This window comes from Carettochelys insculpta, chromosome 6 (assembly GCF_033958435.1).
Source record: "Carettochelys insculpta isolate YL-2023 chromosome 6, ASM3395843v1, whole genome shotgun sequence".
Lineage (NCBI taxonomy): Eukaryota > Metazoa > Chordata > Testudines > Carettochelyidae > Carettochelys > Carettochelys insculpta.
Window position 1 is genome coordinate 113,906,590 of NC_134142.1, and position 13,264 is coordinate 113,919,853.

Here is a 13,264-nt window from a genome sequence, read left to right on the forward strand (position 1 = left end):
TCAGATTAGCTGTAAATTTGCAATGGAATTGAACCATCTTGCACCAGGTTTGACTGTAGCCTTTTACCTGTGTCTGCCTAAATCTTTTTGATTATAGACAGATCTAAAGTGACTGGGCAAGTGACTGACGGACCTTGGTGATGGGACAACAAAATGGCAAGTGAATGGCAATGTTAATAAACACAAAGTAATGCATATTGGAAAACATAATCCCAGCTCTAGGTATAAAATGATGAGGACTAAATTAGCTGTTATCCCTCAAGAGGAAGATCCTGGAGTCACTGTGGATAGTTCTCTGAAAACATCTACTCAATGTGCAGCAGCCTCAGAAAAGCAAACTGAATGTTAGGAATCATTAAGAAAGGGATAAAAAATAAGACAGAGAATATTTTATTACCTCTCTATAAATCCATGATACACCCACATCTTGAATATTGTGAGCAGGTGTGGTCACCTCATCTTAAAAAAGATATATTGGCATTGGAAAAAGTTCTGAAAAGAGCAACAGAAATGACTGGGGGTATGGAGTGGCTGCTGTATGAGGAGAGATTATTAAGACTGGGACTTTTCAGCTGGGAAAAGAGATGACTAAGATGTGTATGACAGAGGTCTATAAAACCATGTCTGGTGTGCCCTCCCTTCACAGTGGAACCCATCCGCCTGCGGCACTTACTTGAGCGTCTGCGGCCGTATCTTCTTGCCCTGCTTGTGATCGGCGAGAGCACTTTCTATGTCCGCATGGACCATCTCCGCCTCAAACACAAAACAGCGATTCCCATGAAGGCTTTGCTTTGAATGAACTGGAGGGTGTAGGCGGCATGCTGGGGATATCACTGGCTACATGCTCAATTATTGCAATACAAGTGAACTCAGCACTTAGCAGTTTTTCTGTGTACACTCTCTGCCTGTGTCTGAGCAGACACTGGTGCAAGTGAAAGGAGCAGGCCCTCAAGCAGGAGAAGGACTAACAATGAAGCAGCAGATTTTGACAGTCTTGGGCATGTTATGTCCTAGGATTTCATGCACTGGTGTCAGTGCAAACCCTGATGGCAGTTATGTACTTATGCTGGTGGTCTGCACCTTTGACTTAGAACTGGGACACATTGTGTTGCTCTATAGTAAACTGAGTTTGTGCTAGGGCAGGGCTGGGGAACCTTTCTTGGGTCAGGGATTACTGGACAGGAATGCTGGAGTAACCTCTCAATAAGCAACTTCAGATGTCTTGACTTAATTCTCTTGAATTCCAGTTGCACTGACTTGAATGGGGCTACAGCAATTTACACCACTGTGACTCTGAAGGGAGTCTCAGTAGCAATAGCAGACAGGCAAGACATTGCAGTTAAGGCAGGCAGAACGCTCTCCAGTCCTACCAGCTAGAAGGAGTGATGGGAAGAACTGCTGGTGTAATTCATACGCTGGTGAAACGTTACTGGGCTTAGTCCATATGGCTACGTCTATATGACAGCCTAAACTCAAAATAAGATACGCATTTGCGCTACGCAAATGATGTCACTTTTTTCGAGTGTAGTTTGAAATAATGCACTATTTCAAAACATCCCGTCTCCTGCAATAAGGAGTACAGGGATGTTGAAATAGTGAGCCCGTTATTTTGAAAAATCTATAGAAATAATGGGTGCGTTTCACAGACACGGAGTAGCTATTTTGGCATACCATGTGACCACGGAGCAGGTCTGCTGTTTAGACATAGCCTAGGAAACAGGTTGGAGAGGAAGGCAATGTCCTATGCAAACAGCTCTAGCATGACAACATTCATTGCTCTGCACCCCTTCGTGAGCCAGTTTAGGCTAAGCTCAATGCCCACTGTGCATCAGTGCAGCCAGTCTGTGTTCACTCCTGCACCTGGTGGCTTGCACCATTATTTGCATGCGCCGTTCTGGTTGGCTTTTTTCTCTTGACATACCCAAGCAGGGGGAAAGCTTGAAAATCTCACCCCAAGCAATAATGATTCAGCCCCCGCAGGCCCCCTCTTGCTTTCCCTTCCTTCTCACCTCCACCTCGTCGCAGTTGAAGAAGTGGATGTCGGGCTTGTGCTGCTCTGAGTCCTGGCACACCAGTAAGAGGACAGAGGAGTAGCGCATCTGATTCAGCACGGTTTGGCAGAGCTGGACTGTGTTCAAGGGGAAGTTCTCCAGCTCCTCCTGAAAAACAATGGGGAGTGAGTCATGCAAACAGGAGTAGGGTTACAGTAAACCCTGCATTGCCATAGGCAGTTACTGCTGCAGGGAAGAGGAGATGTTACAGGGAAGGTGCTTCCCGATAGGATCCTGAAGAGAGTCCTGTCAGTGCTGGAGAGGACCAATGAGCCTGGGAATGAGGGACGAGCTAGGAGGAGGGGGAGTTTCCCCCTTGCTCTCCGGGGATGTGGGCCCAGTGCACGTGCTGCTACTTGGACTTGCAGCACGGCACATGGATATTGGAGTAGTAGAGGTCATTCTGTTGCCAAGCTCTGCCTGCAGCAGTGACCCAGCCATGCACGGCTTGTGTTAACATATGCAAAAGGTGCTGGTTGGGAGCACTGGGAGGAAGGACACTGTTGTGGTTAAGGCACCGGACTGGGAGTCAGGGCAGCTGGGCTCTGTTCTTGGCTTTGCTGCACATTTGCAGTCCTTGGGTAACCTTGGGCGCCCCATCTGTGGCTCACTTCCCTGTTATTAAACTGGGAATATGGAGCCTTTTCTCCCACCCTTTGGCTTGGCTATTTAGCCTATATACCCTTTGGGGCACTGACTGCTCTGTGTGTGTGTGTGTGAACACGCGTGTGGGTGTATGTGCACAACAGAGCATCAGTCTCTGTTGGGCTCCAGAGGTACAGAAATACAAATCATTCATAATGCTCAATTCCACCCAGGCTGCTTTGCAGGCTCTTGACTGCACTCATCAATCTCCATGAAACTGTCACTTCCTCTGAAGTCTGAGTTGATCGTTACCCCGTTTGTAGCAGCAAGGAGCTGAGAATGTGGTTGGTTAGTTCAGTCCCACCTTGTTCTGCACTCTGATTCCAGAGAAACCTTTCTGTCCTACAGCTTAAAATCAGCCAGTCCCCAGCGTGTTTTCATGTCAATTCTTCCCATGTTAGTAGCTCCAGAAAAGCATGTGACCACTTCCCAGCCAGCTGGAAAGTGGCACAGGTTGAATGGAGTCTGTGGCCCTTTTTGCATCTTGTCCTGGAGGAGAAAGTTCCCAACCTACCTGTGACTCGCAGTCTAGCAGTCGGATGGACTTGTCATTCACTTGGAGCAGCATTTCCTGGGCCCAGATCTTCTCTTTAGAATTGAGCTGTATCAGCCTCCTGATGGCGTCGTCCACCGTCACAATGGCTTCACTCTTATCCATCATGAAGGTGGCTAAGTGCTGTGAGGGAGGAGGAGGAAACATACAGGTGTCAGACAAATGATGGTGAGGGTCACCTCAAGTCAGATTAGTTTTGTTAATGAGCTATGTCTAGCCCACACCCACTCATTTTCTCGCCCTTCAGGACTGGCTGGGCTGCACAAGGAAGCTGGTGAGCCGGCTGCAGCAGTGGCTAAGAAGCCAGTGGGTTTTTTTAGCTTAGAGGCTTATGTGTTAAGCTCCAGATTCAGTCCTGTCTGCTGCCCAGTTGGGGCACCATATTACACACATTTCATGAGGTGTCAGCTCTCCTATACTGTAAATATCCCTTGCAGTGTCTCTCAGAAGTTTGGGATAGGCTCCTTACCACCTGCAGCAACTCACACAAGAAATGGTCACTAAGGCCTTGTCTGTGCTACGCAGTGGATCGATACTGTAGTGATTGATCCACTGGCCATCAATTTATTGCATCTACAGCAGATGTGGTAAATTGATCTCCGAGTTCCCTCCCAGACGTGCTGATCCTTTGCCAAGATGTGAAGAGATGCTGACATCAATGGGAAAGCAGCTCCCATCAACCTTACTGCATGTATGATGCCACTGTAAGTTTGTTGACTTTAGCTATGCTGAAGTAGATTGGTGAGGTTGGTAAGTGTAGACAAGGCCTTAGGCAACTTGTAGTGGCACTGGTGTGTAGCTACAGTTCTATCACTGAAAATTGGGCAGTGTAGCTGCTATCTTTCAGCTCTTTTGCCAACAAAATGCTTCCACCCACAACGAGCGGCATTAGCTTTGTTGGCAGGAGAATGCCACTGCAGAGAAAGATCTGTTCACTCCAACATTTGTTTTTATGCAAAATTTTTGATTTTTGCAGAGGTGTCATTTTAACACTTCTCAAGAACAAAAGTTTTATTGTTCAGTTGCCAGTGTAAACATAACTTAAATATTTGGGTCCTGCCAGTAGGGATGTTAAAGAGTGAGTACTCTGGTAACTGAGTAAGCGCCACAATTTCTACCAGTTACTTGATTAACATCCCCTTGACCCACTGCTCTGCATTGAAAAGGCTGAGCAGGCACACAGGCTGGCTCAGCTTCTGTCCCTGCCGTGAGGCTCAGGCTCTTCCCCAGCTGGAGTCCAATCCCCATGGTGGGGACAGAAGCTGAGCCAGTCTATGCACTGGCTCAGCCTTTTAAATGCAGAGTGGCAATGGGGAGAAATTGCCTCATCCTGGCACAAGCAGGGATAGAGGCTGAGCTAGCCACTCCCTATTTACTTGGAAGGGGACTGGTAACCGATAGCACTAACCGATGAGCAGATGCTTATTGGTTAGTCATGTAACCAGATACTGTATTACATCCCTAGTTGTCAGGTGGCTGCCTATTCTGTCTTAGGAACCATCATCATGCCAGTGCCACTCCTCATGGACTCCTGATGAAAGAATTGATACATGGTAGCATTTCATCTCTCAGAAAGGGCACATCTCCATGGGGACATGCTGGGAAAGCTAAGCTGCATTAACTGATGACTATAAAGTTAAAGCACACTTTCAGTTAATTTGACTTAACTTTTTGGAGTGTCCCCATGCAGGCATGCTCTCAATTCCCTCACTTACAGATTTAGCAGGACATGTTTTAATTCTAGCTGTTGAGACCCCAGTCCAACAAAGCACTTAAGTGCGTGTCTCACTTTAAGGCCATGACTAGTCAGATTGTTTTTCTGGCCTGCTCATGGGCTCAACGGTTCAGCTTGTGTCTAAGTGCTCTGCTGGATTAGGCCCAGTGCTTTTTTTGTGCCAGTACTTGCCGATACTGAGAATCAGCACCTTGGCAGCCCCAGGCATGGGATTGGCTGGGGACTGGGGGAGAAGGCTGAATGCTGGCTCCTCCTCCTCCTCCTCCTTTTTTTTAAACAAAAAAAGCACTGATTAGGCCTGAAATAATTTCCCCAGACTAAGCATGCGCAGTGTTTTCTCTCTTTATACAGTAGACCCCACAAGGGAAATTCACCTCGGGCAGATGGCTCATGTAGAGCTGTGCAGACACCACTTTAATTCCATGTAAGCCCTGTGGGACTTAAGTGATGTGTAGGCTCTGTATTGGCCTTCTGTCCAGTGGTGAGCGCCACCCACACTGCAGCTATACCACAAAGCTCTCTATGCTGCAAAGCAACCAGCATATAGTAGGGCAGCCTCTAACCTGACTCCTAACTACTGCAGCCTGCTAAACTGTCTCAGATACCACAGGACCAAAATGCCCCAATAAGCAGTGGCATGATTCTTCTGAGACCTTAGTGAAAGCTGGTGTCTCTGGTTACACTCGGTGGGTGAGGGATGGGGAGGAGAGATTGTAAAGGGTGGTGCAGGATTTAGAGTTCTCCTTACTGTTTCACTTCAGGAAGGAGGGGACCCTGTATGCAAAGGTCTGATTGGACTTAGCCTGCAGAGGATGCTCCTGCTGTCCTATATGCTCCAGCTGAGACTTCCACTGCAGCCCTCTGCTCTCCTATGTTCCTGAGCAAAAATACAACCACATTCTATGGGAATGGCCCAGCCACTGCAGTCACACTGTAGCCATTCTGGTGCTTTGGATCATGAAAGTGGCCCATGACTTCGCATGCTAGTACCTGCTTGTGTAAAAGCTCACAGGACCTGCCATGTTCTGCTTGCCAGCACAGCTACAGAAAAGGGATTCCCCTTGCCTTCATAACCCCTTGTTGTTTGCTCCCCCTTCAGCTCTGACCTCTAGCACTCAGTGCTTACTTTGTGCTAGGGCTTGTGAGAGCTGAGTCCCTGCACCTTTAGGCTTGGTAATTCATTGCTCCAGCACTTCTGGGCCTCCTGCTGTCAGTTATGAAAGTAAGAAGGAACCTTCTTGAATCCCAGCACCTCTTTCACTGAAAATGAAGTACTGCTGGCATGAGAGGAGTTTCCCAGTAGTCCTTCCTCCCAAACCCAGAGAAACCTGTGCCTAGCTTTTATAGCACTTATATATGAGCCTCTTCCCCATAACAAACTGAATTTGATGAGCACATCCTCCTGCATGTTGTGTAACTTCTGTACTATGGGCAGAAGACAGCTCTGCTCAGGTAACAGAATTCCAGACATGATTGCTCTTGCAGGCACTTCCAGACAGCTCTAAGCACATCCTATCATTTCCTACAGCAGGCAATGCTCCCATTAAAAATTGCCTTGGATGTGATCACTTTAACCAAGAGTCCCTGAACCTCGGTGCCTGTATAACTGTGCTGCCCTTGTAGGCTTCCGGCTGCTATTGATACTATGTATGAGAGAAGGTTTCATGTTGGGAAGTGGAGGAGATGGAGAATGTATTCTGCATAACGATGGCATTTGTTTTCTCTCACTTGTGAATTCCACCCTTGCAATCAATGTCAGTTCTTGCTCTCTTATGCTGGTGTCTCTTGATTTACTTGCCACAGTTCACAGCCAGAACACCTGCTCCTTCCCCAGGCTGTTAATATGTCCCTGTAATTTATCAACCAGCAGAGGGAATTTCATGCAAATAGCAACAAGGAGACTTTCCTTCCCTCTAAGTGGTTACACACAAGAGTGTTCTCTGGACAGACTGTGGGGCTGATTGTGCACCCTCACTGATTTTAAAGTGGTGCAGCTCATTTGATCTCATTGGAGTTGCTCTTGGTTTTTACTAGTATGAGTGACAGCAGACTCAGGCCACAAGTCCTAATGACAATGGAGCAGCAGGGAAATTCAGGAGCCAAAGTCAACAGTCCAGATTCTCTCCTCTGATTTGTGGCTAGCAGAGTAAGTGAGATGATAACTGGCCCAGCCTACATCACTGAAGAGGCCTGCCATGCTGGGGAATCATGCACAGTTACTAACAGTTTCTGCTGTAGCCTGTGGTGGAGGATGATGTGGTAGGCCAAAGTGGGGTGTGTTTAGGGTTGCTAGATTTTCATAATGCTTATGTGGGATACACAGAGCCCCGCAGGCACCCCAGCTGCAGGATCCCCAGCCAGGTGCAGGGAATTCCTATAACCAGTCCCACATCCCATATTTACGCAAAACTATCTCGCAGGGCTGCCAAGCTCCCCCTGTCCCCGGGTCCCCCGCCACAGATTGCGGGACGTCTGGCAACCCTAGGCATGTTTGAGGCATAAGCTCTGCTCCTCTGAGCAAACTCAGGTACAACAGAGAGGCTGGGCCTGTATTCCAGCACTGATTGTTACAAGGTAACTATGGGTTATCATTGCCTGTTATTATGGCTATTTTTCCTTGGGCACTATTTAGCATGGGAAAAAAAGGGATGAAAGAGGATTTTGATATAGTGAACGCTACTGAAGTAATTCTACGACAAAATGTTAGAAACCAAAAAAATTCATATGAGGAAACTCATGTTGCACTACAGGTGAGGGTGTGATTGTGGCACAGGCACTCTTGTGTTAGTTTTAATCTAGCCAGCATGGGCTACAGGGGCAGTATAGATATGGTTGCATGGCCTGGCAACCAGAGTCCGCTTCTTTCAGGTACTGTGGTTATGTACTCTTGTTGTTAGCCCATGCAGAAACCTGTGCCACCCTATCCGGGCTGCTATTGTCATTTGGGTTAGCTAGATTACAGCAAACATGGACATGCCCATCCAGACTACAATCATGTCTTCTCTTTGCAGTATAGACAGCCCAAGCGGTGAACCTAGCCCTCACACTGTGTTGCCAAAAAGGTGCAAGGGGTTCTGGGAGCAAAAACAGAATTGTCAGGGAGAGGAATGACCGTTGTGAGGGATGGACTCTCAGCCTTGCAGCAATGGCATGGCGGCACAGTCATTGGAAATCAAAGCGGAGAGAGTCCTAAGGTGGAAGATTCTGGGCAAGGAGTTAGTTTTCTCTTCTAACTCTCCTTTCCCTTTTTGTTGGGTAATATGACAGGTCAGGCCAGAGGCAGCTCTAAAAAGCAGAAACAGCCCTGGCTAATCAGGTATCATCACAGGTAGAGAGGGAGCAGCAGGGAAGAGGCTGCTATGAGTCAGTTACGGGCCAGCTGATCCTACTTGAGGCTGCCAAGAGCCACTGAAAAAGCCTTCCCCCAGCGGGGAGTGGGGAGAGTGAATGAAGAAGTTGGAGGGAAGTGAGGAGACTAGAGCAGACAAGAGGGGAGAGCAAACGAACAAACCAGAACCAGAGGCAGCAGAGGAGGTGAGGGGCTCCTGCATGGCGTGTTTGGTAAAGTCCAGGGCTCAGCTGGAGGCTAAGAGGGACTGTACACTCTGCCCTATCAGACCAGGGGGTTCCTATCTGCTACTCTTTGGTCCAAAGGACCAAAACCTTATTCCCAATGAGGGCAAGTGGGCCCCATATTGCAGGACTGTGGACTGAGCAGAAGCCTGGTGGCCTGCAGTGACACTGCCACTGCCACACTAAATAGTAGAACAAATAGGGGAACCAGAGTGATTGGAACTACCCAGAGTTTTTTTTTTAACTGTTTGATGTCTAACATAAACTCCTGCTCCTTATGAAGATGGATCTATTCTTGTACCAAATCCCTCAGGGATAGAGATGGGCAATCTTTTGGGGGATTTTGAAACATCAATAAGATTACAAAGCTTTTTTTTTTTAAAAATGGAAATATTTTTACACAGTTTTCATAATTAAAACATACTGTGGCTTTGGCTTTTGCACTCAACCAGCTCTTCTCTGGCTGAGCAGTGGGAGCTGAGATTGGTCAGCACCTTGCAGAACCTGGCCTTAGCTCAGGGGAAAGCACGAATGTAAAGAGTAAACAGATGACTGTGTGTACAGTTCATACACCTGACTGAATCAGGATTAACAAACAGATCAGCTCACTCTGGGGCTGTTCCGCCCACCTGAAAAGCATGGGGAAAAAATGGGTGCTTCTGGACTAGCAGAAAAATGTGTAATTTTCCCCAGTGCTGAGACACTTAAACCAAACGTCACTGTTCCACGGCCATCATTAGAATATTATCAGGGGAGGGGGGCAGGCTGGCTAGTTGAAGGTCAAGGTGGCAGAATAAGTAGAAGACTTGAGGAGAAAAACATATTGAAGAGCGGGGTTTATGTTTATTTATATCTATTTAGGTTTACTTATTTATAGAGGGAGTAGGTTTATTTCCAAGCCTCTCATGGAAAGGCAGACGGTTCCCTCACTTGGACTGGAATTGTTCGAAAACACTACAAAACACCATATGTTAACCACAGAATTAATTTGTGTCACTTCTATGTTTTTTCCAGCCAAACAACATTTAGTCCAGGAGCTTCCCAATGTTTTTGCAGTATTGCCCTTGTACCTTATCTGCTCATGACATATAAACATGACACTGGATTTCTTTTCTAGGCCTGCGCATGGGATCATCTATGGTTCTTCTTTCATATAACAGAATAAAGTTTAGCAAGAGGGGGACTGTAGATCAGGGGAAGGCTGCCGTAAAGCAGCATTCACTCCTTAAGTATATTGCTCCTTTCCGCCTCCCTTCCTCACCCCCCTACTGGGCTCCCATTCCAGCTACCCTGAGAGAGACTATCCAGTGAAGTAATTCCAACTGGCTAGTCATGCAAACTCCAGGTTTTTTCACAGGACCTCTTAGATATGGCACTTTGAACCCTAAACTTTCAACCCCCAAGTCATGTGTGATCTGTTAGAGGGTGGGGGCATAAGACCCTCCCTTTCTTAATGGCTTCAAGGAAAGGAATTCGGTACATATTTATTTATCATGGTGTCAGTCATTGTATGGAAAAACGTGGGAGCAGCTGGCCTTTAGGCATCCTCTTTTGCTGCTTATGAAGCTGGCCCTACATAGAGACTTGATGAAGGAATACAGAGCTCTTCAGCTCAGTGTCACCCCCATACCAAGTTGGTGGGTAACTCTTCTGTGGATTGATAAGAGGGAAACCATCCAGGCATTGGTCTTTTGAATGGATTTGAGGAGGGTAACTTATTGCAGGCAGAGTCAAGAGAGGACGAGATTAGAGGTGCCAAAGCATGAGAGATGAGCCTAGACAAGAGAACCAGTACTGTAGTCTGGGACAGAGGGAAAAGGCCAGATCTTGGAAATGTTATGTAGGAAGATGCAGCAAGAATGAGACGCTGCCAAAGTGTGTTGTCCTAGATGGAGAATCAAGTCAAGGAAGCCTGCATGAGTGACTGGAAAGATGGTGGCAGTATCCCTGGGGACAGGGAGGGAGAGAGTTTGGGTAAACTGAAAAACTGTTTTGGTCATGTTGCATTTGAGTTGCTCCGTGAGGAGATGTGGGATTGGATGGAGGGAGGAAGGTGTGCAAAATGCCTAACACTTAATAGGGACCTATTTCAACAGCCATCGAAGGCAAGTAAAAGACTCCCATTGATTGCATTTGACACTGAATCAGGTCTTAAATAAATCAGATATTGGCAGGTGGGCTTGGAGCAGCTATGCTGAAAGCTGTGATTGGCTATACACTCAGGTGAGAATACACACCGTTGGGTATTTTATGGTTATTCTATAATGTTGTTCCAAATGTTATTTCATAAAAGTGATACCTATATTATCTATATTTGTGGTAGTGAGGTGACAAAACTGAATTCCAAGCAGTGGATTGCATTGTTTTACAGTGACTGCATGAAATTCTAATCAGCTATATTTGGTTCATGCATCCTTTTTTTACAGTCTTCATAAATTCCTCTGCTATTTGCTGTTGATAATATTAATACTATATAGGTCATAGTTGCTCACATCACTGTGATAGCGTGCACTGGTAGATTCCCTCTCCCACTCTCTGGCCCCAGTCATTCAATCTATTCTAGGGCCAACTTTTTAAGTTACTGGAGAAGGGGGAAGTTTGTTACTGCCTTGTATTTATCTCATTTTAAGAAAAGTTGAAAGCTTAAAGGTAAAATTTAATATTTTCATCCCTGATATGATTCAGATCCAACAAATACTGTAAGAATGATCGTGACTGCAATTTAGTAACAAAAGTTTTGTCAGCATACAAATTGCTGTTTATGCATATTAAAGGCCAACTCATTTTTTATGAAAACACATACAGCTTGTAGGATGGCAATGAAAATGTATTTGCTCTGATCAAAGTTCAAGCTGGAGCCTCGTAGACGGATGACATGAAATATAACTAGTGGGAGATTAAGCATGTCACTGTTTAAAGTCCCTTCTCTGTCACTGTTTGGTTAGGGCCATCCTTAGGATTTATGGAGCCCTCTGCAGTACTATTAAACTGGTTCCTTTATGCCCAAAGGCAGCCCAGAGGGGTGGGAGTGGGGTGATGAGTTTTTGGAGATGTGACTCTATCCTCTTCGGCAAAACACTAATGAAATATTTTTAAAACAAATTGTAAACTAACGTCTTGTAGACTGTCACAGTAAATTCAGAAACTGGCAATATATGTCTAGGATTGGCAAATACCTGTTAAATGGCTTCATTACCATTTGAATGGCCCTTTCACAAGTTCTGCTAATAGATCAGGCAGGCTTTTACATTCTCTGTTAACTAAATTCCCTCCAGAGGAAGCAGAGCCGCAGACTAGGGAGGGAAGAGGCAGGTGGGAAGACTCCGTGATGCCCTAAATTTTTGGGTGCCCTATATAACTGCATATTCTGTGTAAGGGTAAGGATGGCTCTGCCTTTGGTACATGACATTATGAGGCATCTAATAGTAGCTTAAAATAAAAACCAGATTGAAACGCTGCATCTGAGATCTATGAAAAAGGGTGAGAAGAAAAGTGAACCTTGAGTCGTTCAGCTTACGGTGCATAGCATGTGTCTGTACAAGTGTGCATATAAAATGACAGGCCAGTGAGAAATGAAGCCAGGCAAAGGTTTTACTGTACTGTCATCCATAACAATATGAACAGTACAAAGTTTCTCTACTTCTAGTGGTTGTACTGCACGCTTTTTCTAGAGAAAGATCCTAATGAAATTGTGACTTAATATTCTTGTCAACTGGCACGTTAGGCACCTTTTCTTACGTGTAAATCAAGAGGCACATCAATGACCAAAAGTAAAGGGCAGGTCTTAGCCCTTAGATTACATTGATCCAGACAAAAAGGCCCCAGTCCAATGGAGCACTTATGTCTGAGCTCAGCTTTAAGCAGCTGGGCATGAGAACAACCCGTGGAATCATAGAAGGGGTGAAATCAGTTGAGGGGAGGCGACATCTTAAGAGATGTAGGCTGCGTTGGAAAAGCTGGGCCTTGTCTGAAAAAATCCACAACGCGTCTATACACACAATGTGCTCTTTAGATCTGAAATCAAAAGAACGTGGCCCTTTTTCCGGCAGCCCTCTTCCTCTCCCAGATGAGGAAGCAGACCTTTTTCTGAAAGATTCTGTCAGGAAAAAGTGTGTGTAGATAAACTGAGGGCTCTTTTTGTCAAAAGAGGAGTCCTCATGGTGCCGGATTCTTTGATCCCTGGCCCCTTCTTGCGAAGGAGTGGGGACTGTGTGGATGCTCTCTTTCAAAAGAGCAGAATGATCTTTCAGTCTGCTTTTTTGTGTGTGGACGTGATCTTTCAAAAGAAGTTTTTTAAGAAGATTTTTTCGAAGGATCGCTGTAGTGTAGACACAGCCTTAGAGATGTGTCTCTGTTGAGTGCTTTAAGAATAAAATCGCAGTGACTATGAAATTCCTTTTGTATGTTCTTGGTTTTCCTGACAGTTTGTTCCTAAAAGATTTAAAATGGAAGTCCAGGGTGCCCAATGCATGTATCAGTGGTTGGGGAGCTTAGGAACTCTCAAAGCTGGATTTGGGGTAGCTGAGAGTCAATGCCTCCCTTTGCCAAGGACGAGTATCAGGCAAGGTTTGAACCAAAAGTGTGACATAACAGTGACTAGATGCTCTACCCAGATCCACTTGTCTCAGAAGCACAGATCCATTGCCAATAGAATGGTGACTGCATGGAATGGGACCTGGTATAACAGTACCTTTACATTACCCCCCA

At 46.0% G+C, this 13,264-nt stretch overlaps 1 protein-coding gene across 2 annotated transcripts in view; it reads right to left on the bottom strand.

Annotated features, from left to right (window-relative positions):
- Positions 1 to 13,264, bottom strand: part of EPS8L2 (EPS8 signaling adaptor L2) — a 118,622-nt gene that overhangs the window by 40,978 nt on the left and 64,380 nt on the right. For both annotated transcript variants that reach the window (XM_074997875.1, XM_074997874.1), the window contains 3 exons: positions 3,211 to 3,372; positions 2,010 to 2,159; positions 674 to 753 (listed from right to left, as the gene is read on the bottom strand). In XM_074997875.1, coding sequence (XP_074853976.1) covers positions 674 to 753; positions 2,010 to 2,159; positions 3,211 to 3,372 — 392 coding nt within the window. The remainder of the gene's footprint in view (positions 1 to 673; positions 754 to 2,009; positions 2,160 to 3,210; positions 3,373 to 13,264) is intronic.